The sequence below is a fragment of the Zingiber officinale genome, chromosome 5A (assembly GCF_018446385.1).
Source record: "Zingiber officinale cultivar Zhangliang chromosome 5A, Zo_v1.1, whole genome shotgun sequence".
Taxonomy (NCBI): Eukaryota; Viridiplantae; Streptophyta; class Magnoliopsida; order Zingiberales; family Zingiberaceae; genus Zingiber; species Zingiber officinale.
This window is the reverse complement of record NC_055994.1, coordinates 91,605,940-91,631,906: the sequence shown is the minus strand read 5'-3', so window position 1 is coordinate 91,631,906 and position 25,967 is coordinate 91,605,940. Positions and strand designations below refer to the sequence as shown.

Below are 25,967 nucleotides of genomic sequence, written 5' to 3'. Positions count from 1 at the left end.
ATTATATAATTCTGTTCGTACAAAGCAACAGAAATTATTACATGACTCAAAAACTAGATGAGCTAACACTGCTCGTACATAACGACAGTAAACAGAACACTAATAAACTAGATAGGCCAGCACTACTCCCACTAGGACAAACACTAGTATAACAGCCAACACTATCCCTATTAACCTAGACTCATTTGGGATAATCTCAGATGGGGCAGTTTCAAGATTCTCCATTAGATCCATTTCTGGATCTTCCTCAAGCATCTCCTAGTCCTCTTCAGACTCTTCAGGCTCTTCTTCACCCATATTGTGAAGTAGTTCCTCACACAGTACTGAATATGTGACACACCCTTGATGACGCCCCCATACATAGTCTACTATTATCCTGGGATACTCTGGCAATGAATGCATCAATGCCCAGATCCTATAACTGTCCAGGACTGGAAACTCTTCTTGCTCAAGTTTCCAAAATAGTCTATCTAGCCGTCTAACATGTCCGTCAACTCCATAAGCAGACTTATACTCTATCTCCTGAATCTCCTCTTGGAGCTAGTTTCGCCGCACTTCGCGACGAGTCAATGTGGTAATCGTCCGTGCCATATGAAAAATTGAATTTAAATAAGTTAGTACAAAACCGACTAACCAGTACAAAACTAGTTTAATTCAATTTATATAGGCATACCATCATTATAAATCAAGAAAAATAAATCTTCTCGATTTTCAGGAGTTTAAGTTGACTGACCCATTAGACCGGTCAATCAGGAGTCTGGATGTTAAACTTAGTCTATTGCCCTCATTAGAACTAATCTAATTGTACATATGTTCTGTTATCGTTTAAGTTCATTTGAGTCAATCACAGACTTATTAATCAAACTCAGGTTCGTTTGACTCGTCCAATTGCCCATTGGATTAAGTCAGACTCATTAGAACAAATCCAATGTTTCTGATCAAATTTGACACAACGGAACTAATCCGGTCATATTTGATCAGCCCAACTTTTGTAATCAAGAATACCCAATTAATTTAATAATAAACCGAACTGGTTAAACCAACAAATAATTTAAACTAGCTTAAGATATCATTGAATCAAACTGGTCTACTTAAATTAATTAATAATTTAAACCAGACCTAGGTTTGATCGACCAAGTTACCAGACCTAGGTTTGATCGACCAAGTTGGTATAGTTCCATTTTCAGTAAATTGAACCATAAATTAATTAAATATATTTATTAATTAATTAAATACATATAAATATGTATTATAAATTAATTAATAAATATTTAATTAAATTTTAGATATTCTCTACGTGAAGGAAAAAATGAAACATGCATACATTTTTTTTTATTTTTATTTACACGTTTTCATTTTTTTTCTCTTACACGATTTTTTCAAATGTGCACTAGTATTCATGCAGGCAAGAAACGAACGGTACTGTACACTGTTCATACCATTTTTTTTTTCTCTTTTTAATCGATTGAAGAATCGATTAAACTTTTTGAATCGATTAATGAATCGATTCAGCACAGACACAATAGCTTTTAATCGATTCATCCATAGTGTTGAATCGATTTTGTACATTTTTTTTTCTCTGTTGCGATTTTGAATCAATTGGAATACAATTTCAATTGATTCATTCCAATTTTGAATCGATTGATTAATTGATTCAATTGATGAACAGTATCGTCTTCTTCGCGACAGAAGAAGAAAAACGCGAGCTTTTTCACGTCGATTTTCATGCTTTCAAAATTATGCATGTTCTGATACCATTGTAGGTTGTTTTGAGAGCATGAAAACTAAAACGAAGCAATTAAAATAATGCGGTAACCACTCATAGTGATCTCCCGAAGAACCGCAACCAAAGACGCAGATCGATGAAGAGATTGCCGTTGTCGGAAGCGCGATCACGGAGCTGTCGGAAAGCGCTTCAAGGTTCACGAGCCAAATCCCAACCTACGGATGTTCTCCCTTTGCTCGCACACGATCACCTCCGCTACTCCTCTGATAACCTCGATCGCTTGTTCGCTCTTCACCTCCCCTTCGGATTTGTGCTTGGACGCACCTTAAATAAGAAGGTTGAGGAAGACGAAAGGGAAAGGACACCCCTTCGTCTCCCTAGCGTTTGCAGCAAACATCAGTTTGCAGCAGCGAAAGGGACGAACCCTTTCGTCTCCAGTAACACCTAAGCGTCCAACATTATGAGTTCAACGTTCTTAAGTCAATCATTCATTAAAAGAAATTCATCGATTAATTCGTTGAAATTGAGATTCAATCCTATGATTTTTTTTTAATTATCACCGGATATTCAGTTCTTTGAAACAACTAATCCTGGAGGTGACCATATAAGCCCGATCCTATAGAATTTCTACCGACCACTAAGATAAATCAAGAAACTCTTATAAAGATTCATTCAGACAGTCAATATTCTTAGATCCACTTCTCAGGTAAGAAAAAATCTTCTACAATACACCTCAACTAAATTCAAATTTAAATCTCATAATTATTTATTAGAGGATGTAACAATTGGATAGAATATGATATTAATCTTACAAAAATATTTAGATGAAAATTTTTCCACAGATCCCAACATGTAAAATAAATAAATAATTGACTCATCAAATTGAAGAATATATAATATTCCTTATGTTCTTCTCTTATTTATTTATTTTATTAAAAAGTGAATTTTAAACCTATTGATATAAATAATGAATTGGCAGTATAACAATAGCTTTGTCCTTTTTTTAAGACAATCTAAATTGATTGTCTCCATTATTTATACATTTACATATCAAATTCATATTATATTTTAAATAATTTCATATCCACCAAAAAAATTATTCTAAATTAATCGAAATGAGGCATGTATAAGAAGCTTGTTAAGTTAAGGGAAATCTTAAAATATTTTGTAGTTTCATTTGAATTGAAATCTTATATATATGTATATTAATTTACACCTTAAAATGTGCGTTTTATTTTATTTTAAAATTTTCCCAAACAATTTAAAATAAAATAAATTAAAATTTTAGTTATAATCAATTTGTTGAGTGCGATATTGCATAAATACTAAATAAACTGCCTTTATTTTAGTTTATTAATTTATTTTGAATATTTGAGTAAATGAGTGATTACTTAGGAGACTAAAATAAATATTTTAATAATAAAATTAAAATTTTAAAAAATAAATAGCATGATCTAGTAAATTGCCTATTAAATATATAAAATCCAGCCAATAAATCTATCGAGGATTCGATTTTCGACTTCTTCTTTCTTCTTCACAGCGAAGAAAATGCGCTTCTTCCACTGCCTCCTCCTCCTCCTCCTCCTCCTCCGGCCCTCCTCTGCCGAGGACGCAAGCTCTATCCACGCTGAGGAGCACCGCGCCCTCCTGTCCATCAAGTCAGCCCTCTCAGACTCCGCCTCCGCCTCCGCCGCTGCCGCCATAGCCGCCTGGGACGCCGCCTCCGACCACTGCTCCTGGACCGGAGTTACCTGCGACAGCAACGGAAGCACTGTCCTCTCGCTCGACCTCTCCGGCCGCAACCTCTCTGGCTTTCTCCCCCCGGCCGTCGCCCGCCTCCGCTCCCTCAGCCGCCTCTCCGTCGCCGCTAACTCACTCTCCGGCCCCATCCCTCCTGACCTCTCCCTTCTCCTCGCCCTCCGCCACCTCAACCTCTCCAACAACATCTTCAATGGCTCCTTCCCACCCGCACTCTCCCGCCTCACCGACCTCCGCGTCCTCGACGTCTACAACAACAACCTCACCGGCCCACTCCCCCTCGCGGTGGAGGCCATGCCCTTTCTCCGCCATCTCCACTTCGGCGGTAACTTCTTCTCCGGCGCCATTCCCCCGGAGTACGGCCGCTGGCGTTTCCTTGAGTACCTCGCTCTCTCCGGCAACGAGCTAACTGGCCCCATCCCCCCGGAGATCGGTAACCTCACCTCGCTGCGCGAGCTCTACATAGGTTACTACAATAGCTACGACGGCAGCCTCCCGCCGGAGATTGGCAACCTCTCTTCGTTAACCCGCCTCGACGCAGCCAACTGCGGCCTCTCTAGCCGCATCCCGCCCGAAATGGGAAACCTTCACAACCTCGACACCCTCTTCCTTCAGGTGAATGGGCTTTCCGGCGAGATCCCGTCGGAGCTCGGTCGACTCCAAAGCCTCAAGTCGGTCGACCTCTCCAACAATGCGTTCACGGGGGAGATCCCTCCGAGTTTCGCCAAGCTCAGCAACCTCACCCTGCTCAACCTCTTCCGCAACAAGCTCTTCGGTGCCATCCCGGAGTTCGTCGGCGACCTCCCCCGGCTCGAGGTGCTCCAGGTTTGGGAAAACAACTTCACCGGGAGCATCCCCCGGCGGCTCGGCACCAACGGACACCTGCAACTCCTCGACGTTTCGTCGAACAAGATCACTGGCTCCCTGCCCCCGGATCTCTGCGCCGGCGGCAAACTTGAGACCTTGATCGCTCTCGGCAACTTCCTCTTCGGCTCGATTCCGGACTCGCTCGGCCGCTGCGAATCCTTGAGACGCATCAGAATGGGGGAGAACTACCTCAACGGAAGCATTCCACAAGGCCTATTTAACTTGCCGAATCTGTCTCAGGTTGAGTTCCAGGACAACCTCCTCACCGGCGGCTTCCCCGACACTGGCAACTCTACCATCTCTCCTAATCTCGGACAAATTTGCCTCTCCAACAACCGTCTTACCGATCCTCTGCCGCCGTCCATTGGGAGCTTTTCCGGCCTCCAAAAGCTGCTGCTGAACCAGAACGCTTTCACCGGCAGCATCCCTCCAGAGGTCGGGAGGCTGCAGCAGCTCTCCAAGATGGACTTCAGCGGGAACCAGTTCTCCGGCAGGATCGCGCCGGAGATTAGCAAATGCAAACTTCTGACTTTTGTGGACCTCAGTAGAAACAATCTCTCCAGCGAGGTTCCGGCGGAGTTAGCGGCGATGCGGATCTTGAACTACCTCAACCTGTCGAGGAACCATCTGGAGGGCCAAATCCCAGCGGCCATCTCGACAATGCAGAGCCTGACGGCAGTGGACTTCTCCTACAACAACCTCTCCGGCGTCGTCCCCAGCACTGGCCAGTTCAGCTACTTCAATGCCACTTCCTTCCTCGGCAACCCCGACCTCTGCGGCCCTTACCTCGGCCCATGCAAGCCAGGGTTCGCCGGCGAGTCTCCCTCTGCTCGCGCCAAGGGCGTTCTTTCAGCCTCTTTCAAGCTCTTGCTCGTCATTGGCCTTCTTCTCTGTTCCATTGCCTTCGCCATTGCGGCCGTGGTCAAGGCCCGGTCTTTGAAGAAGGCCAACGACGCCCGGGCGTGGAAGCTCACCGCATTCCAGCGGCTTGACTTCACCTGCGACGACGTGTTGAACTGCTTGAAGGAGGAGAACATCATAGGCAAAGGCGGGGCCGGAATTGTCTACAAGGGCGCCATGCCCAACAGCGAACAGGTGGCCGTCAAGCGGCTTCCGGTGATGCGGCTCGGCTCGTCGCACGACCACGGCTTCAACGCCGAGATCCAAACGCTAGGGAGGATTCGCCACCGGCACATTGTGAGATTGTTGGGTTGCTGCTCCAACCACGAGACCAATCTGTTGGTGTACGAGTACATGCCTAATGGGAGCCTCGGGGAGGTCCTCCACGGCAAGAAGGGTGGCCATTTGCATTGGGACACAAGGTACAAGATCGCCGTCGAGGCGGCAAAGGGCCTATGCTATCTCCACCATGATTGCTCCCCGTTGATCCTCCATCGAGACGTCAAGTCGAACAACATCCTCCTGGATTCCAACTTCGAAGCTCACGTCGCTGACTTCGGACTCGCCAAGTTCTTGCAGGATTCCGGCACTTCCGAGTGCATGTCTGCCATTGCTGGTTCTTATGGTTACATTGCTCCAGGTTACCTTCCCTCCCTGTTTTTCTTCACTTGTCTAAATTTCATAAACAACTCTCGTCGAATCTTCATCTCACTTCATGCAATTTTCTTATGGCTCCATTTAAATACCTTCATTTCTTCCCAATTCAAAGTCTACACACTGTTCAAGTCTTGTCAAATCTCATAAATAAATGCTCCTTGTTTGAAACTTGATGGCATAGTTCAAATCATTCGGACAAAACTAGGGTGAAGACCTTTGCGCATAGGCGCGAATCCTATGCTGCTTCTGCTTCATTAGATTCTATGTCCAGTGTTAATGAAGGACTATCACATCTTTTAATACTGATCCATAGCTCTTGTTCCTTGTAATAACTTGTAGTTTCATTACAAAGTTAAACTTCACACGCTTTGTAACTTGCGCAGAGTATGCCTACACTCTGAAGGTGGACGAGAAGAGTGACGTTTACAGCTTCGGTGTGGTTCTCCTGGAACTGGTAACCGGAAGGAAGCCCGTGGGTGAATTCGGCGATGGAGTGGACATCGTCCAATGGGTTAGGAAAATGACGGGCTCCGACAAGGAGGAGGTGACCAGAATCCTAGACCCGAGGCTTCCGACCGTCCCCCCCATCCACGAGGCAATGCACGTGTTCTACGTTGCAATTCTCTGTGTGGAGGAGCGAAGCGTCGAGCGGCCGACGATGAGGGAAGTCGTTCAGATCCTCACCGAGCTGCCAAAGCCAACACAAAAGCACGGAGAAGAAGAAGAGGACAACTCCGCCGGAAATGCAAATGGACCGGCACCCTGCTCGGAGTCAACTTCCAAGGAAACTCAACAAGAAGGAGGTTCAACCACATTGCCATCCGATCTTCTCAGCATTTAATGCCGTGCTATTAACTAAGAGTTTCGTGTTTGAAATTGAAATTGTTACTCCGCTGCCATTATTACTTCACAATCACGGCTCCCCTCCCTGTTTAGTGTGACGTTGCCAGTGTAAGGTTTCGATTTCAGTAACTAGTAGCAGATTTGGGTAAACTAAGAGCCCTGTTCCTATTGCCTATTTGTGCCTATTTGTGATTGCGATCATGTGATGACGGTGAACGAGAATGCAATGCGCCAAATTAGAGAGATTCCAAGTTTTCTGAATTAAATGTGCTGGACTGCTGCTTGGTGGCATGCAGCCATCTGATCTGACAGGCTTCCACACTGCAGAATTCAGAATTTTGTGTAGGTTCGAATTTTGCAATTGTAATTGCTCTGTGCATTTGAGATTGACACAAAGCACTGCTTATGCCTGCTTGTAGGCGTTCTCCGTTGATCAATTTGAGCTAAGATGGAGAAAGGCCACCTAAGAGTCAATTTAGCCGGCATAAAGAAGAATAATGATGACTCAATTGCCAAACATTATGCAAAAGATGCTTTTCTTTTCCTTAAACAGTGGCAGCACCCATCCAATTCTTCTACACTAGTGATTTGCATGATAGACTAGACCCCTCCCTGTCAATCCTACACGCTTAGCTGCACAGGGCAAGTAAGCTATAGCAGCAGATAGTCCAAACAAGTTACCTCTACTTCGAGGGCTACTCTTGAACACTGCATTAAAGAATCTTAACCATAATAATAGTTATAATAAAAAGGTAGAGAAGCATGGTTTCTCTAAAATGGCTTGGCCTGAGTGCATGCTTCCAGGTTTCTGTATTTTGTTTACGAATGTATAAAAAGGAAAGAGAGATAAACAATAACAATTTTGAAGGTTTGTGCATGATTCGATGCTACAGTGACTTACAGAGCACTCTCGTGCCTGCTCTCCTCTCCTCAGTCCTCTGCTCTGCTCTGCTCTCCTCTGTCCGGCTCTGCCTCTGTTCTGATTCTGCTCTTCCATTATCCATTTTATTTGTGCAAATATTATTTAATAAAAAAATTATCATCATGTTTAAGCTAACGAGTATCTTTGAAATTTAATATAGAGAGCATGGCCGTATATTGAAAGGAGCTGCCTCCCCATCCCCAGTCCATTCATAGCCGGAGGTGGAGTAAACGCAGCGGGGGCCGTCGCGAACAACCACGAAGACCACTATAACTTTCATACCGACACAGCCACGCGTACAGTTAGATCTTTGAAGTCAACCCGACACAGATTCATTAAAATCTTAGGCACTGATCCGTGCTACCCAATTGAGTTGAGATCGGCAATAAATTCCATCTAATTCACTTAGTTGAATATGGACAACTAATTTCAGATTTTATGGAACTCGATCTGATTTCCTTGGGTATAATTATAGCATTTCCCCTATAATCAGTAAGCACAGCGCAATATCTAAAAACTTAGGGGGAGAAATTATTGGCATGCTGTAAAAAGTGTGCGTGTCAGATGACGCGATGGTTATGATTGTGCTACCAGCGTGGACTCGCAACCACATGGAATGCAGGTGATGCCAAAGCTAATCCAGAGGGTGAAAGTTGAACAAGAAAAAAAAAATGTGAAGCTGTTGTTAATAAAAATGACAACACTGGAGTTTTAAAAAGCTGCGTACCTGATTAAAGTGATGCTTGTGATCACTCATTGCCATTGATTTGTTTCCTCTGCGTGCACAGTGCACTTTGACTCAAGGTACCATGGCCTAACCTGCAATCATTCAGAAATGGGTTAATATAAAGAATAAATCAAGCAGAAACACTAATGAAGTGATTGAAACTTGAAACATTTACAGAAACAGTGAGACCTTTGACAATAAATAACACGAGGAGGTACGAAGCAACAGGGAAGGGAGTAAATACCCATCGTACGTTGTACAGCAAGGCATTTCATGCATGTTTGTCAAACACTTTTATCTTCTATTCTTTTTATACTTTTTCGGAGGAAAGGTTAGAGATGGTCACACACATGATCACAATGAAACTGAAAAAGAAATTTTGGTAAACCTAATAGGTAGGTTGGATGTTCTTCCGATTCCCCTGTAAAATCCAGAATTTCAACGTTCACAAGGGAAAAAATACATGACAGAGAAAATGTGAGGCAGAAGAGACAAGTGTCATAAACATTGCCAGCCAACGATACAAATACAGACGATCCCAATCCCTCGACGACAAGAATTCGAGGGCCACCAGCATGGCTGATCCCTTGTTTGCACGCAATTCATGAGATCCTATGTTTTCTTTTTTAATTTTTTTTTTATTTCTGGTGCCACCAATCATTGCGCTGGCAAATCGACAAAAATATTCATTAAACACAAAACCTTTGTTCGGTAAAATTCCATGGCAAGAATTGCTCATGAATCTGGTCATGATGTGGAGACCCATCACATTCCTATCAGCAATTGATGCAAAGACATTGGTAAAAGGATCTTTCTTTTTTCCTTACCTTTTCTATAGAGCCTGAACAGCCAGCGATTAAGATAATGAATGATAATCAAAATGATTTCAATATACTTACTTGAGGGCGCCCTTTCACTTACAACATCTTAATGATTGTAAGTAAAATATATATTGTGCCGAGATTTCTTCAGTCGAGTTTAAAGAATCACCCTTGTATATTTAAATCTGAAACATTTCAGAAGTACAAGATTAATGACTTTGGCTCTAAAACCCTTATTCAGGTCTCGCAGCACAATCAAAAACATACAGGAAATTATTAGTGTGCATGGTTTCATAAATTAAATAATACTCGAATAAATGATGAGCTACCGTGAAAGTACCTTGAAGACTGGATCTGTTCCATGTACACAATAGGCTGGCTAATAAAGGACATCCTCTCGTTTAGACCTCCCTGACTCAAACACAGTAATACGAAAGTGGTTTTGACAAGGCATGAATGTCCTCTTCTCTGTTCGCTACAAAACAATTGCATGCATCCAAAACACTGAAGAGAAAAGTGAGAAATGTCATCGTACAAGCAAAGCTTAAGCAGCTGCTATTATGACATTACATTGGATTATCACTGTGGTGTTTGTATTATTAAATCAGCATTAACGCTCCTCAACTCCCTGAAACATTGCGTGAACTTAGCAAACACTAAGCAATATCTCACACGGCGAGACAAAATAGCATGTCATTTCAGCATTAGAGGTGGTGGTGCGTGGCTGGATTTCAATGTCAACTTCACATCATGTTTATCTATTCTCAGTCACATTGCTGAGGACAAGTCTCCTGTTTTTTTTACCCAATCAACGTGACGTCGAACAATTTGAGTTGATTCCCAGTCATGCAAACTTAAATGTATTTAGGTTGAAAGCATTTTGGTCATGTTCTGTACAGGAACACAATGTAGACTGACAATGGATCAGCCTATAAAGGTTTTTCTTCCATTTCTGATCCAGCGCACGTACCAGAGTTCCCGACAGAACTCTCAAGAACCCGAGGAAAGAACTATTTAATATAAATTTAATATGAGTTCCAGCAAACTGCTACATTGTTTCTCGCTGGAACAATCTCATGTAAACAAAAGCATCTAAAGATAAACTTCAATGGTGTTTCATATGTGACCTGCTAAGTTTCAGTTTTTAGGAACTCTCTTCAAACAGATTGCATACTGAGATTGAGATTCTTAAAGCAAACATATCAAGCAAGATTTCAAGATATCAAGACAGAACATATTCTTCCTCCTGGTGCATTACCACAATAATGGATGGTTTTACCAGAAATCCTTTTGGAACATTTCTCTCACTATGAAACCCATAGCAGGTAGAAACACGAGTGGAGAAGCATCTAATGATTAAGTTACTAGTTATGCCAATGGAGTTAAACAATTTGAATTCGATCAGCATAGAGAAGGATACTAGATGTATCCCTCCACCAAGACGCTTTCACTTAAGGTCCTGGATTCTAAGTTCTTTAATCTCAATGATTTCCAGCCAGAAGGCAAAGATGAATATTCATCACTTATACGCCAAAATGGATATATTTCCATAACAACTTTCTGTACCAAGTTTTCAACAAGAACACCTTCCAGAAGCTCAGAAAGAGATTTACTGTGCCCTCTGAAATCCAACAAAATACTGCACATCCCTCGCTTTCCACAATAATCTAGAATTGAACTTAGGGTAATGTTTTCAAGGATCACTACTTCAACGCCTTGCATTTCTGGTTGTATTTTCACTTCATTATCTGCCAAAACTATGATCTTTGATGCAAACTTCATTATGAACCCTGGAAGTTGTAATGAAGAACTTACACCCTTAGCTATCACAACGTGAAATGGTTGATTTGCTCCACTTTCATGAGATGTTGGTAGAGTGGATATTTTGGTTAACTGATCACCAGGGATTATAATTCCATCATGTTCCTGCAACAACTGTGAAAAATATCCACCAGGTTCATCTGCACCTTTTCCAAGTCGATTGGTAATGCTTCCGTTGAATGAGAGAGTATACCTATAGCCATCAAATACAAAATACAATAAGAATAAGAGAGATTCTTAGGGATGGGCGAGTAGGTTTGCTAAAATATACTTAACATTCATAATTTATCACATTTATTAAATTCCAACGTATATCATTACAAACATTTTAAAATTTATTATTCTAACCTATTTAAGCATGATGAATGAATGATAATTGATAATGACTCAAAAGTCAAAAAGGATTATTCTAGTTAAAAGTTGAAAAGAATCTGTATAATTGATAATTTTCTAAGATAATACAATATGAGAAAGATTGTCTACTTCCAACAAATATCGAGCTTTAGAATGTTTAATTGAATGAAAATATAGTCCATATAATGAAGGTTGTTGAGTTAAAGATCCAAGGTAGGAAAAATGATAGTATAGGAAGGTAGGTTTGTAAGATCCCAGCGAGATTTAGAACATTCCTAGGAGGATCTATGTGTAAGTTAGTTAGGATTCTAAGATCATAAGATCCCAAAGGCAATACTCACTACGATGATGGCAGGATTGTAAATCTATCATAATTTTTTTTTTGTTTTTAAGAGAACAGAATCACAACTCACCTTAATGTAACAAAAGGCCTCCCTGTAAGCATTCGATGAATGTATGCCTCATTGAGCTTTCTGCACAACATTTCCTCCACACCCACAGTAACGCCAATGCCTGAATCTCTGAGCCTTTCAACTCCTTTGGAAGCTACAATGGGATTTGGATCCACCATCCCAACAACCACATGCTTTACCTTAGCATTAATGAGAGCTTCAGTGCAAGGAGGAGTTCTTCCATAATGGTTACAAGGTTCAAGACTAACATATGCTGTTGCATTCTCAGCCAAAATTCCAGCATCTTTCAGTGCAAAAACCTGTAAAAATCATATTCTTCAAACAAAGAACTGGAAAGACAGGAAAATAATCGCCAAGACCTAACACAACCCTCAATTTATTTTCCTCTAAGTTTGGGGCTGACATTGAAGGGGAGCCTGAGCGCAATGGTAAAGTTGTTGTCGTATGATTGGGAGGTCAAGGGTTTGAGTTGCAAAAATTGTACCAATTGTCCTGTCCCCTCCCTTCCTCAACAATCACTCCAAGCCCCATACTTTCCTCTTCACTCAACAATTTAAGGAGCTTTTGGCTTCCACTTTCTTGTGACCACTATTTAATAAGGACACTTTTGCTAATATCGAATGATTCTACTTATTAGGTGTTTCAATCCTCTAAATCTTTTTCCTTTCGAATGTTTATGAGGATCATCAGTGACCATCTTGATTACTTAAAGAACATAAACAAGATTACTATTTATTCCTTCAGTTTAGTTTTCCTTTTTAATTAAACAAAAATTTTAACTTTCATTACTAGTTCTTCAAGTGACAAGTGTTTTATTTTATATTTTTTTTTAAAGAGGAAGATACACCATTGATCGGCAGCCAACAAACTTTTCTTCTTTTGAGAATTTAAGCTTGATTTTAAGGTAATATTTGCTTTTGAGTAGAATTTTGTGTTTTTCCTGAATTTTTAGTGAGGTTATAATATGGTTTGTTGTAAAACCAAACTTTTGTTTCCAACAAAAGTGATTTTCGTTGTTGTTCTACAACAAGGATACAAAAATGCCAATCAGATTTAGTTTGTCGGTTGGATTGTAGGAATTCAGACCCTCATAAAAAAAAAATCTTCATTAAGAGAGCAACTCATACATAGAACTCAGATGCCAAAAGCTTCTGCAAAGGGCCACTCTAGGGAAAATGCTCTGGTCACGCCAAAGATCTTCATTAATTTACCGCTAAGGTGACGACTTCACTAATAGCTCCAATCATGCCAAAAGCTTCAAACTTTGTATTTACATAACTACAAGAAAATTTTAACACTTGGGAAAGAGGATTCATGACAATAACACATAAACGCATATTTTTCTTGATTTTCATTTTACTTCAACGTTGCTGATTCAGGTAGCGAGATCACTATTAACAAACAAAGGGTCACATCGTTGGAGAAACAATTAACGAAGACAGAAAATTCAGTCAATGGCATCACACTGTTCTCTCTTTTTTTTTCCCCATATTTGCAAATAGAATAGATAACTCTACCATGTAATAAGAGTAATCAAATACCTCATATAACCAAACCATTTTTTTTCCCAATTGAAACTTGAATCGCGACGGCCATGAAAATAGAAGTCTACACCCGGAAAAGGATATATGGATCGGCGTACCTCGGCATGCGGCTGGCCGGCCTTAGGGTGGAACCCTTCTCCAACAATCTTGCCGTCCTTGACGATGACGCAGCCCACCATGGGGTTGGGAGAGGTACACCCGATGGCCGTCCTCGCCAATTCGACGCACCTTCTGATGTAGAACGCGTCGTCTTCCGCCGCGCAGCGTACACGGACCCTCGAGGTCATACTGCTCTTACACAGAGCGAGAGTGGTGGAACCAACCTGGAAGCAACGGCGGAGCGCAACGAATCCAAGATTGCATCTTGCGAGAGATAGATTTGCCGTCGGGGAGATGATGGAGTTGGGCATTATAGATTGGAAAACAAATCCGGTTGGAATTAGCCCTGAGATTTGGGGAATAGTCCGAATGGATGCGTGGGCGTACCCAGATTCTATGAGAGCAGATCTCCTTGACTTTTTTTTTTTTTTGTCTAGTGATGGATCACTTATATTTGTGTTTGAATCATGACCGTGATTCAATAGTAATTAGTTGTGATTTTTTTTCTAGGTTCATCGTCCCCATTAGGTTATAATTTGGTAGTGGATAAGTGGTCAGGTTGCTGGACATCGAGAAAGGATCTCCGTACGACCTCCGACTGCTCGTTCCGACACAAACTATAATATGGTAAGGACGGTGAACCCAGAAAAAAATCACAACCAATTACGGTCGGATCGATCCGACCGCAAATATGAGTGGTCCATCCCCTGTACCACAAAAGTGGTCCAGGAGATCCTGTCTCAAATTCTATCAGCAAAGATCTTCTGGACCCGAATTCTCTGGTCCACCATTGGACCATAAATTTCATATAAAAATCCGTTCACGTGCAAAATATGGAGGTAAGATCTCCTGGACCATAAGCAGGATCTCCTGGACCACTTTTTGTGGTCTAGGGGATGTGCAACTCGTATTTGTGATCGGATTATGGCCGCGATTCGGCAGCAAATGGTTGTGATCCCTTCCTGGGTTCACCATCCCCACCAGATTATAGTTTTTGTTCTGAGCGGGCGGCCGGAGGCCACCCTCACTCGACGTCCAGTAACCTGACCACTTATCCACCATTGGAGGCCTCCGAACGACCTCCGGACGACCTCCGGCCACTCGCTCCGAACAAAAACTATAACTTGGTGGGGACAGTGAACCCAGGAAGGGATCACAACAATTTACGGTCGGATCGCGACCACGATCCAACCACAAATACGAGTAATACATCCCCTGGACTACAAAAAAATGGTCCAAGAGATCTGTGCTCCAAAATGTGTGCACGTAGAAATGCAACTCACGCAGAAAACGCAGAGTTGACAACACAAAGCCCTAACCTCTCACGACCCTCAACCTCCGCAATCCGCCAGTGGCGGAAAAATCACTATAGCCTCCATCATCTCCGACGACTTTAGGGCTCCGTGCTACAACTTTACGTTTTCTACATGTGTTGCGTTTCTATGTGCACACATTTTACACGTGAATGGATTTTTATATGAAATTTGTGATACACGAGTGAATCAGAAAATTCGGATACAGAGGATCCGCGCGGGGGCACGTCAGTGTTACAATCTTTTCTTTGTTTTTTTTAAGGCGGCGCTAAACCAAGGGCGGAGCCAGGTGTAAACTTCTCCGGGCTATAGCCCGGGCGAATCAATTAAATGATGTATATTTTATCTATTTATGCCATTAATTTTTCATTCCTAAATAAAAAAAACAAGGTGTTTAGCCCGGGAAGCAATCTAAAAGGCATTGGTAACCCAAGCGAGCTACAAATCCTGGCTCCGCCAGTGCGCTAAACCATTTTTTAAATTATTTAGCAGACCAGATTTATTCGGACGTGAAGATTAGGATAGTCTCTCTTTTGTTTTTATTCATTTTATTTATTTGATTAATTCACTCAATTTAAAATTATGAAATAATTTTGTTAAAAGAAAATTAAGGGCTAATTTATTTGCAGGGAAGGAAACAATGAGCATTTTATGAGAAAAGAAAAATGACAGCATCTCTTTAATACGGAGTCCATAGGGCAACACTCTCATTGTTATAACTCAATACTATTTAATCAAATATATGATTTGTTGAACGGTTGATATAGTTGACCCACTTCAGAAGGTTGTTCTACATTAAAAATAAAAGTACATTAAATAATATGGGCTAAATAGTTGTTATCTTGTCCTATTTTTTATTATTTTTTTTATTTCTTTCACTAAATAAATATTTATTGATCATATTCGAAAATTAAAGAGACGACTAACTGAGAATGTGCTACTATGTTGACTGGATGTGGATCTTACTTCACTCTGTAACACAAGAAATATCAGTACCGAACTAAGAAAGGAGTCCCCGACGTTAGCCCTCCGACGCTCAAGTCAGTCACCGGAAAGAGGAAAGAAAATAAGGCAACAGTAAGTGTAGACATGAATAGTGAATAATACGTACCTCCCCCTTTTATATAACGCCCTAGCAGGCGACATACATGCTCCTCGAGGTATGGACACGTTCTCCAATTTATCATATGAAAGGATCTGTTAGGAAAGTACTTCTAACATCATACTTTAACAGGACATGTATATCCCTAACAAGACAGTAGAAGTTTCCATCGTACGATCCGCCTGTTGACCATGCCTTATGTCAACGACACTATTTCCTAGAAGGATATTAAGGGATACATCAATAATCCCTCTGCTCGGCCAAGCGGGATAGCCGCTCAGCTGTGAACTCCTCGGCTAGGTCGGACTCGACTGCTCTTCCTTGCGGTGACTCAACTCGGTTGCTTGTTTATGCCCGACCGGACTAACGCTCCGATCGTCCCAACGTTCCTCTGCTCTGTGATGAGCGCCTCTGATATTGGTTGTATGGCCATTCTGTTTGGACCAGCCCTTTGTCGGTCAGGCGATTCATGCTCGATCGACCACTATAGGAGAGCTCCGCTCGGGCCCCCTTTGGTGAGCCCATTGGTTCTCTAGCGTTGACCAACTTGACTTTGATCTCCACGTCGACTGTTATCTCCATCCTTTGACCCGCACTTAGTTGTCTCCCCTTTATCACCGCATCACAAGTCTTCCCCTTAAGTCTAGGCAAAGGAGGCTGCAAGTCCGACTGACTCGACAAGTAGCGTCTTTGGTGGCCTCCACGTCTGATCGGACCTTCTATGTTCTTGATCTCCTGATCGGATCACATAATCTTAGTCGTTCGGCTTCATTTTGCTAACTTGGGTGTGTAGTTGTCACTCGGATCATACCTCATAAGGCTAGTGGTGGATCGGTTGCTTAGTTATATCATAGTCAAATATCTATGTCGATCGGGATAGTTGACGACAACACTTAGCGAATTTTTCCATTTCTTTGCACTTTCTCGGATGAGTGCCCAATGATAGTGGCTGAAGTCATCTCAATTTTAGAAGACGGTGCAAATTTTTAATTATTATGGCTGAGCACGCCGCTCATGCTTGCTAATTAAGTCTCATTAATGTTTTTCCGTAGTCGACTGCCACGTGCCCAACTCACTGCCGCTACACGCTCGACGTGATAGGTGGATATCTGCTGATGATGTGACATGCACCTTTTCAAATTCTACGGCCAGATCTGATCCTGGTTTTGCGCAACCCTTGATCGGACGGCTCGAAGCAATTAACCGCGAGGTTTATAAACCCTTATTTACTCGTCGTCTCCTTCACATTGCCTTGCGCTTTCGTTTTCATTTTCAAGCATGCTCTGTGACGCTTCTCCTCCTCATCTTCGTCGACGACCTTTCTCAATAAGGTTCTTCTTTCTTTCCTTTGTTGAATCCATGCGTCGCTTCTTCTCGATTTCTTTGTTTTCGATGGCTGATTTTCTACCACCTCCTATGTCCGTTCTCGGGCTTTGGTATACTTCTACTGACTCCAAATTTAATGGGGATGAGATAGACCAAATGAAATCTACATACCATTTCTCCTCTGACTATCAGATAGTTATTCCCTCCATCTATGACTGACCTCATGAGCCTCCAGTCGACTTCCTGCCCTTCTTTGAGGACTAATTTTGTGTCGGTTTTTGATTTCCCATTCATCCTTTCTTTTTTGCTGTCTGTAAATATTTCTATATCTCCTTACATCAATTAGTGTTAAACTCGCTTAGATTGTTGTGCGAGATTGTTGTGTTATTTCGTCTGCACGACATCCCTTTAGTGCATCGGGTTTTTCATTATTTTTATTATCCTAAATTGTCTAAGTCGAGGACCTTTTGTTCCAAGCTCGAGTCGGCTCCGGCTTTTTTGATAAGATGCCTTCCTTCAATAAGTATTGGAGAGAGCACTATTTTTTTGTTCGCTTTACCGTTCGACCAAACTTCCCGATCGGCTGGTAGATGGAAGTGATGCAGCCTCCGTCGCTCGGGAGATACCGAAGTCGATCGGACTATCTCCAAGTAGCCTCCAGTTTAGCTGATCAAAAGTATCACATCCACCGGCTACTGTTGGAGGGCGTCCTATACGTGTTTGGACTGAGCCCGATCTACATGCGATTGTCATCTAGCCTAAGTATACTCTTTCTTCTCCTCATCTTTGAATCTAACTGATTTTTCTTTCTTTATTGCAGCCCAAATCATACTGAGGCCGCGTCTAAGCCGAAATCAATGCTGTAGGCGTGGTCGAACTGGAGAGTCGTGACCTACAACAGATCACCCACTCCGACGATCTGCTCTACAAGGCTGGAGGGACACATGCGCCGGCTAGCGAGGGTGGAGCGAGTCAGACAGTGGCTAGAGGAGCCGCGGCTGCTACAACTAACCTGCCTCCAAAACGACCTTCCATGTTGCCGATCGTGGTGCCCTTAGAGTCAACTACCTCTGGCGAACCTTTGATACGATGCAAGAGGCATGGTGGGGAAGCTTGATCCTGCTCGGCCACCTTCGCCTTGCACACTCCATCCATACCAGTTCACGCCCTTCCTCCGAGCGGGATGAGACATCATCGGCCGCCCTTCCCGAGTAAGGAGTCATCGCGCTCCATACTTCACTATCATTCGACCAGACGCCTTCGCTATTTGGGTTGACGTCGGGGACTATCTGTGTGTCGTTGATCACATACATGCCACCACACTCCTCGCCGGTAGCACAAGTATCCATTATTCTGTCGTCCCCGATGCCCAAGTCCACAGGCAAAGTGACTTCTGAGCCCTCTGGTCCGAGCGGCCAGAGGCATATAACGGTCATCATCCACTTGCCCACTGCTGAATGGCGTCAACTGGATGACACCGAGGCCTTTTCCCTTGAGCACCAAATTTAGATCCAAGGGTCGCTAGCACAGGTGTGGGCCGATGCTAGGGCCCGTGCGATGGTCATCTCCCCGGGGAAGCTCACGAACAACCACACCCGAATGACCACTAGGGTATGTATATTGCTTCGAGATTTACTTCTTATACCTTGCTCGGCACTTACATTCTTATTGGCACTGTAGTACTGGGTCGAGAGTCTGACAATGTGTCAAATGTTAGAATGTATACTAAAAGTCTAGTTTTTTGTAAACATTTATTTTGAACTAAGAATCACATTGGTCAAATGTCTACATTTATGCTAAGTGTAGTTGCCCATTTAATTTATATTGAAGATAACATGGTGTGAGAAGACACACAGAAGTTCATGTTATCAGTTTCTTATAAATTATAAATAGTTGCTCATGAACAAGATGGAATGGGGCAAACCATTGGAGTGGTTGTAGTGTAATTAGGTATTAGTTCATCTTGACTAATAAATTACACTAGTACACTATGAGTGTATTAAGCAGGACCATTTGAGGTAGTATCTTTTTATACTGACTATATAAAAGAACAATACCTCTGTTATTATGGAAGTGATACTCTTAATCATGATATAATAACAAACACATATACTTAATATTTATTTCTTTAATTTATCAAAGGGTGCGATTTAGCTCGTTAAATCAATAGGCCCGATAAGTTGGGAAATGATATTATTTATATGGTGTGTTGTTGATTATAGAATGAAACTGTGTCCTAGTAATCTAGGTTGATGATGCCCCCTTGAGGAGCTCATAAGGATTGTCATGTAAACTCTGAGGTGGACTCAGTCCGACATGACGATAAGGTTGAGTGGTACTACTCTTGGAGCTAGATATTAATTAAGCGAGTTGTCAGTAACTCATTTAATTAGTGGACATTCAATATCTTAAACACAAGGAGACTAACACATTCATGATAAGAAGGAACCCATATAGTAATATGGAATTGGTGCGGTAGTGCAATAATAACTCTTTAGTGGAATGAGATATTATTGATGAACTTGAGTTGGGTGTTCGGGGCGAACACGGGAAGCTCAAGCTCATCGGGAGACCAAAACTAATTCCTCCTCTCGGTCCCTATTGTAGCCTCTTATTTATAAAGTCTTATATCCACCAAAACCCACTTTCTTACCCACCTCTTAGTGGCCCACCAAGCCTAGCTTGGAGCCCAAGCTAGGGCCAGCCAAACCAAACCAAGTTAGGAGTCAAGTTGTGGTCGGCCCTAGCTTAGAGCCCAAGCAAGGGTGGCCGACCACATAAAGATTAAAAGGAGATTTTAAATTTTAAATCTTTTCTTATGTGGAAGCTATGGTTTTAAAAGAGAGTTTTTAAAAATTTTAAATCTTTCCTTTTATAGCTTTCTACAAAGGATTAAGAGAAAGATTTGATATCTTTCCTTATTTGTATTTAAAAGAAAGATTTTAATTTTTTATAAAACTTTCCTTTTTAGCAACCATCCACATGTTTTAAAAGAAAGATTTTAATTTATATAATTTTCCTTTTACAACCAACAAGGGAATTAAAGAAAGAAATTTTCTAATTAAAATTTCTTACCGGAAACAAATAAGGAAGTTTTAATTTTATGTTTAAAACTTTCCTTGTTTGGATTTAAAGGGAGGCCGGCCATGACAAGAAGAAAAGGAAGTTTTAATTTTTTGTTTTAAAACTTTCCTTTTTAGTCATTGGCAAAGAATATAAGGAAGTTTTAATTATGTTTAAAACTTTCCTTATTTGCCAAGACCAAGGAATATAAAAGAGATGGTAGAGGTGCCTCACCTCACAACACATCTTCTATTCCTCCTCTCTTTTTCCTTGTGGCAGGCCCTTCCTCTTCCCCTTTTCTTCTTTGATGGCCGACGACATCAACCTTTGTGGAGATATTGGTGGCCGGCCTATGCTTGGAGAAGGAGTAGAGAAAGGATGCATTGTTTCCTAGCATCCCTTGGAGATTGGTTGGTGGCCGGAACTCATCATCCTTGAAGGTTGTTGGTGCCCGAAACTTGGAAGTAAGAAGAGAAGGCTTGGGTGGATTTCATCTTGGTAGATCGTCGCCCACACGACGTCCAAGAGAATGAGAGGAATACAATAGAAGATCGAGAGGTCTATAAGCTACAAAAGGTATAACTAGTTATTAGTTTCCGCATCATAACTAGTTCATCTTTTGTATAGATCTTGAAAAACCAAACACAAGAGGTTATCGGTTTAAAGTTATCGTTTTTGTTATTGATTTTATGTTTTTGATTTCATGTTTCGATAATGTGTTTCTATTGAGGTCTCTTAGAGTGGCTCAACAAGCAGGTAAGCAACTTTAAGTTCAAAATCAACTCCGCCAACACTAGGAAGCTCCGAGCTATCAAAGACTTAGAGATCAAGAATAAAGAGGCTCGGGTCTTGACTCAAAATTTGAAAGAGGCTGAGGTAAATTTAATCACCGAGCGGGAGAGCCGATCGGCTGAACAAGCCTTAGTGAAGGTCTAGCTCACCGCCAAGGATGCCGAGCTAGCCTCATTAAGGACCGAGTTCGAGGCATCCCGATCAGCCTTCAAGATCTATCAAGAGGGGAGGTCGACCTGTTAGAGGTTGCAAGTGATTATCTCTGCTCGAACCCCTTCAATGATCGGCTCACGGACTGAGTGCTCTGCCTCTTCAACTTCGGCATTAATGGGACCCTCGACCAGTTAAAGGATGGTGGCTCTCTCCCTACCGCACTGACCAACAAGATCATCAATTGGGAGAAGCTGACCTAGTCACTTCGAGATGACATGCTGGATTATCTTGAGTGACCCCCCCCACCCAAATCTCTGCTTTGTAGGCCTTTGTTTGTACTATCTCCTGATACTTTGTAAAAAAATTCTAAATGTTAATGCATGATCGCCCGTCTGGCGTATCTTTCTTCTGTTAAATTTTACAAGTGTTCTTTCATGCATCGTCGTTCGACCCCCATGGGGTTGTATACCATTTTAGCGTCTTGTAAAAATTTTCTAAATATGATTCCTCTCTTTCCCGATTGTCTATGTAACCAGTCATTGAGATGTCCGAGTGTCCATTCTGGCATAAGCCGCATGGCTCTATTTCAGCGGAGTGTCTCTACTTTCGCTCACTACTTGACCTATTAACTTTACTTTCGGGCTCTATGGAGGCGTAGACAAGGGTTTATAGTCACTGCTCGACTGTTGACGTAGACAAGGGTTTATAATCGTCGCTCGGCTATTGACATAGACAAGGATTTATAGTGGTCATTCGATTATTGACGTAGATAACGGTTTATAGTCGTCGCTCGACTGTTGATTCGCCGACAAGGGTTTATAGTTATTACTCGACTGTTGATTTGTTGACAAGGGTTTATAGTCACCGCTTAACTATTGACGTAGACAAGGGTTTATAGTCGCCGCTCAACCTTTAACTTGGTCGATCGACACAAGAGTCTAGGACACTTGTGAATTTTATTTATTGTTCACCTGTATTTATAGGACATACATTGATACAATTTTATCTGGATTTAACCATGCACCTCTCATCTGACCATATAGGACTGGAGATGGTTCGCGCTTTAAGGTCGTTCAAGCCTTCTCCCATTCTCATCCTACAGGTTATAGGTGTTGGAACCCCAATGTGGTTTTGATGTGATCAACTAAGTTAGGTTAGGTCCTGTTGTGTTTAACCCTATGTCTAAGTGTGCAGGAACTTAGGAGCACAGGAAGTCGAGCAAAAGACACAACTAGCGAGAAGGACAGCATGGGAGAGAGCCGACAGGCTCAGTACGTCTGAGGGACGAGGTGTTGCAGAAAAGTACACTGGCGGACGAGAAGGGAACGTGCGATGTTTCAAAGGGATGACAAGTCGGAGCGGAAGATTGCTTGAGGAGAAGGTCGGAAGTTGGGTTCGGGTGAGCTCTATTTCGGATGGCCGAAATCACCCAAGCGAGCGGAGCCGGAGCTGAAGACCCAGATCAAGGCGAGCAGAACCGGAGAAGAGGGCCTGAATCCAAAAATGTCAACCCTGTTGACTTTTAGGGTTTGGGCACCCGGAACCTCATTTTTATCCATTTCAACGTGGATGTTGACTGTTGCATCAGAGATAGATTTCTATCCACTCCAGGCACCTGGAACGCTTCTAGGCTCCTCGACCAAGGCAATAAATGCAGTCTTGGTCCAAGAAGCTAAATAGAACAAGCAATTACTGAAACAACACTTGTCCATTTTCCTTTCTAGTTTAGCTTCATCTTTCTATGCATAAATTGCTGTAAAGAGGCTTCTCCTCCTGAAGGAAAATTTAGTGTGTTTCACTTCCTTGGATTAACAACCTCCCTGGTTGTAACCAAGTAAATTCCGAAGCCTCTTTCTTTTTAGTTCATTATTTGTTCTATGTTTATGCAAGTGTTTAATTAAGTTATAAGTCTGAGAAGGGTTCATTGGTTTTGAATTTGTGCAGGGCTATTTAACCTCCCTTCTAGCCGGCCAATGGTTCAACAAGTGGTATCAGAGCCAGGATATCTCAGAAGGACTAATCGTCGACTGAAGCAACGAGATGACCAGAGCTAACATCTATCCACCAATGTTCGAGGGGGAGTTCGCGTTTTGGAAGTGACGAATGGAGGTATTTCTTAAAATAGATTTTAATATTTTATTAATAATGAAATATGGTTATGAAGCACCAAAGGACACAAACGGAGAAGAAATTGAAAAACACCTCTGGACCAAAAAGCAGCGCGACGATTTTATATCAAATGGTAAGGTTGAATATCATCTAATAAGCATACTACCGGTGGAGTATCTCGACAGAATTGCCAACTATCAAAGTGCAAAAGAACTTTGGGAAAAGTTCTTGAAGCTCTACGAAGAACCAATTGAAGCCGAATCCAACTCCTCGATGGACATTGTGTCATCGTTAGAAGCTGAAAATAAGGAAATTGCTAGGACAACCCTTATAGATGAATTCCTTCCTGGGGACACAGAAAGCTCATCCCAGATGAGCATCATGAAGGGGGAGAATCTTCGGAAGAAAGTAGCTCTTCAAGGGGAGTATCAGAAATCGATAAGATAAGTCAAGTACAGTCTCTACCTCCTAACCAATTGTTTAAATTTATAAAAATATTGTCGAAAGAGTCTTGCAAATTATAAATAGAGAATAAAAAATTATGAAAAGAAAATAAGAAATTAAAAGGTACTCTAACAACGACCTCTAAATTGGAAGATTTTGATAAAATCAAAATAGAAAATGACAAATTGAAACTGGAAAATGATCAATTGAAAATAGAAGTATAAAATTTGAAAAATCATACATGTTCAAAATTCTACTTCGAATTTTAGAAATTATAAAGAACTACATTGGAAATTTAAATATCACAAAGGGAAAATTAAAAAATTGTCAAGAAAAATTTAACTTAACAAATTTCTTATTAATCCGGTAGGAAGGAATCTATTTTGGATTCCAAAATCTTTCTTGAACTAATTTTCTTTGTCTTTGTTTAAAATAATGCAAAGTTTAAAAAATTATTTCACAAGATTATTTTTTCTGAGTTGATTTAAAAAAAAAAAACAATGTCATTTTCTCTGATTAAAGATATTTTTCTGAAAATTCTTGTTATTTATGAATTCTTTTTGAGTTAAATGAATATAAATCTTCAATATTAAAAGTGTAAACCTTGAAAATCTATTTCTCTTGTGTTAAATGCATGTTCTATTACATTTGTCAGGAAATAGTTCAAGATTTTTTTACCGTTAATAATTTTAAAGATTTTAATTCTGCGCTCAATGCTTTAAATAATTATTCAAACATTTTTTTGTAATTTTAACTTGAAAATTTATTAAAATTATTTTTTGTCTTGCTTGTAAATTTGTTTTAGAAAGTTTTTGTTCAATACCATGAAATTTCAAAAAAAAAATCACTAGTTTAACTAAGAATTTCTTTTCAGACTTAAACTTTATCATTGTTAAAAAAAATACCCTTAGAATTTTTTTTAGAACCCCAATTTTTATATGATCAAAGGGGGAGAAGGGAGAATTAAGTCTAGGGGGGTAGCTTAAAATTTTTGTTACTTTTTACACTTTATTGCAAAATTTATTATTTTAACTTTATAGTTGTTTACCCTAATTTAACTTGGGTTGCTCGCATCAAAAAGCAGGAGATTGTTGGAATCCCAAGATGGTTTTGATGTGATCAACTAAGTTAGGTTATGTCCTGTTGTGTTTAACCCTGTGTCTAAGTGTGCAGGAACTTAGGAGCACAAGAAGTCGAGCAAAAGACACAACTAGCGAGAAGGATGGCATGGGAGAGAGCCGACGGGCTCAGTACGTCTGAGTGACGAGGTGTTGCAGAAGAGTACACTGGCGGACGAGAAGGGAACGTGTGGTGTTTCTGAGGGACGAGAAGCTGGAGTGGATGATTGCTCGGGGAGCAAAAGACGCAGCTAGCGAGAAGGTCGACACGGGAGAGAGCCGATGGGCTCAGTGCGTCCGAGGGACGAAGCTGCGGAAGAGTACGCTGGCGGACGAGAAGGAAGCATGCGATGATTCCGAGGTATGAGAAGCCAGAGCGGAAGCTTGCTCGAGGAGAAGGCTGGAAGTTGGTTCGGGTGAGCCCTATTCCGAATGGCTAAAATCACCCAAATGAGCGGAGCTGGAGTGGAAGACCCAGACCGAGGTGAGCAGAACCGGAGCAGAGGGCCTGGACCGAAAAAGTCAACCCTATTGACTTTTAGGGTCCGGGCGCTTGGAACCTCATTTTTATCCACTTCGACGTGGATGTTGATTGTTACATCAGGGATATAATTCTATCCACTTTAGGCGCCTGGAACGCTTCCAGGCACTTCGACCAAGACTATAAATACAACCTTGATCTAAGAAGCTAAATAGAACACATAATTACTGAAACAATACTTGTGTGCTTTCCTTTCTAGTTTAGCTTCATCTTTCTATGCGTAAATTGTTGTTAAGAGGTTTCTCCGCCTGAAGGAGAATTTAGTGTGCTTTATTTCCTTGGATTAACAACCTCCCTAGTTGTAACCAAGTAAATTCCGGAGCCTCTTTCTTTTTAGTTCATTATTTGTTCTATGTTTATGTAAGTGTTTAATTAAGTTATAAGTTTGAGAAGGGTTCGTTTGTTTTGATTTTGTGCAGGGCTATTCAACCCCCCTTCTAGCCAGCCAACGGTCCAACAATAGGCTACCGAGAGGAGCTTCTAAATGATTCTATAGGTACCCCCTATGGAGCCTCCAGCTTGGTGACATCGCCGACCAACTTCACTCTTCTCCA

The 25,967-nt window shown here is 41.5% G+C and overlaps 2 protein-coding genes across 2 annotated transcripts; one reads left to right on the top strand and one right to left on the bottom strand.

The window, feature by feature from the left end:
* Nucleotides 1–3,209: 3,209 nt before the first annotated feature.
* LOC121980966 (leucine-rich repeat receptor-like serine/threonine-protein kinase BAM1) lies at nt 3,210–6,924 on the top strand. The gene is made up of 2 exons (XM_042533258.1): nt 3,210–5,891; nt 6,292–6,924. The coding sequence occupies exons 1-2, from the start codon at nt 3,275–3,277 to the stop codon at nt 6,747–6,749; spliced, it is 3,075 nt and encodes a 1,024-aa protein (XP_042389192.1). The 5' UTR covers nt 3,210–3,274; the 3' UTR covers nt 6,750–6,924.
* A 3,519-nt stretch (nt 6,925–10,443) lies between these two features.
* On the bottom strand, nt 10,444–13,859 carry LOC121980965 (riboflavin biosynthesis protein PYRD, chloroplastic-like). The gene is made up of 3 exons (XM_042533257.1): nt 13,452–13,859; nt 11,810–12,108; nt 10,444–11,235 (listed from the first exon to the last, which is right to left on the bottom strand). The coding sequence occupies exons 1-3, from the start codon at nt 13,761–13,763 to the stop codon at nt 10,641–10,643; spliced, it is 1,206 nt and encodes a 401-aa protein (XP_042389191.1). The 5' UTR covers nt 13,764–13,859; the 3' UTR covers nt 10,444–10,640.
* Nucleotides 13,860–25,967: the final 12,108 nt, after the last annotated feature.

Bases quoted from the DNA above. Each gene is read 5' to 3' on its own strand.
- LOC121980966 (XM_042533258.1), top strand. From the start codon at position 3,275: ATGCGCTTCTTCCACTGCCTCCTCCTCCTCCTCCTCCTCCTCCGGCCC. The intron at 5,892-6,291 runs GTTACCTTCCCT...TAACTTGCGCAG, and splicing joins TTATGGTTACATTGCTCCAG to AGTATGCCTACACTCTGAAG.
- LOC121980965 (XM_042533257.1), bottom strand. From the start codon at position 13,763: ATGCCCAACTCCATCATCTCCCCGACGGCAAATCTATCTCTCGCAAGA. The intron at 12,109-13,451 runs GTACGCCGATCC...TGATTTTTACAG, and splicing joins CCGGCCAGCCGCATGCCGAG to GTTTTTGCACTGAAAGATGC. The intron at 11,236-11,809 runs GTGAGTTGTGAT...TGATGGCTATAG, and splicing joins AGGCCTTTTGTTACATTAAG to GTATACTCTCTCATTCAACG.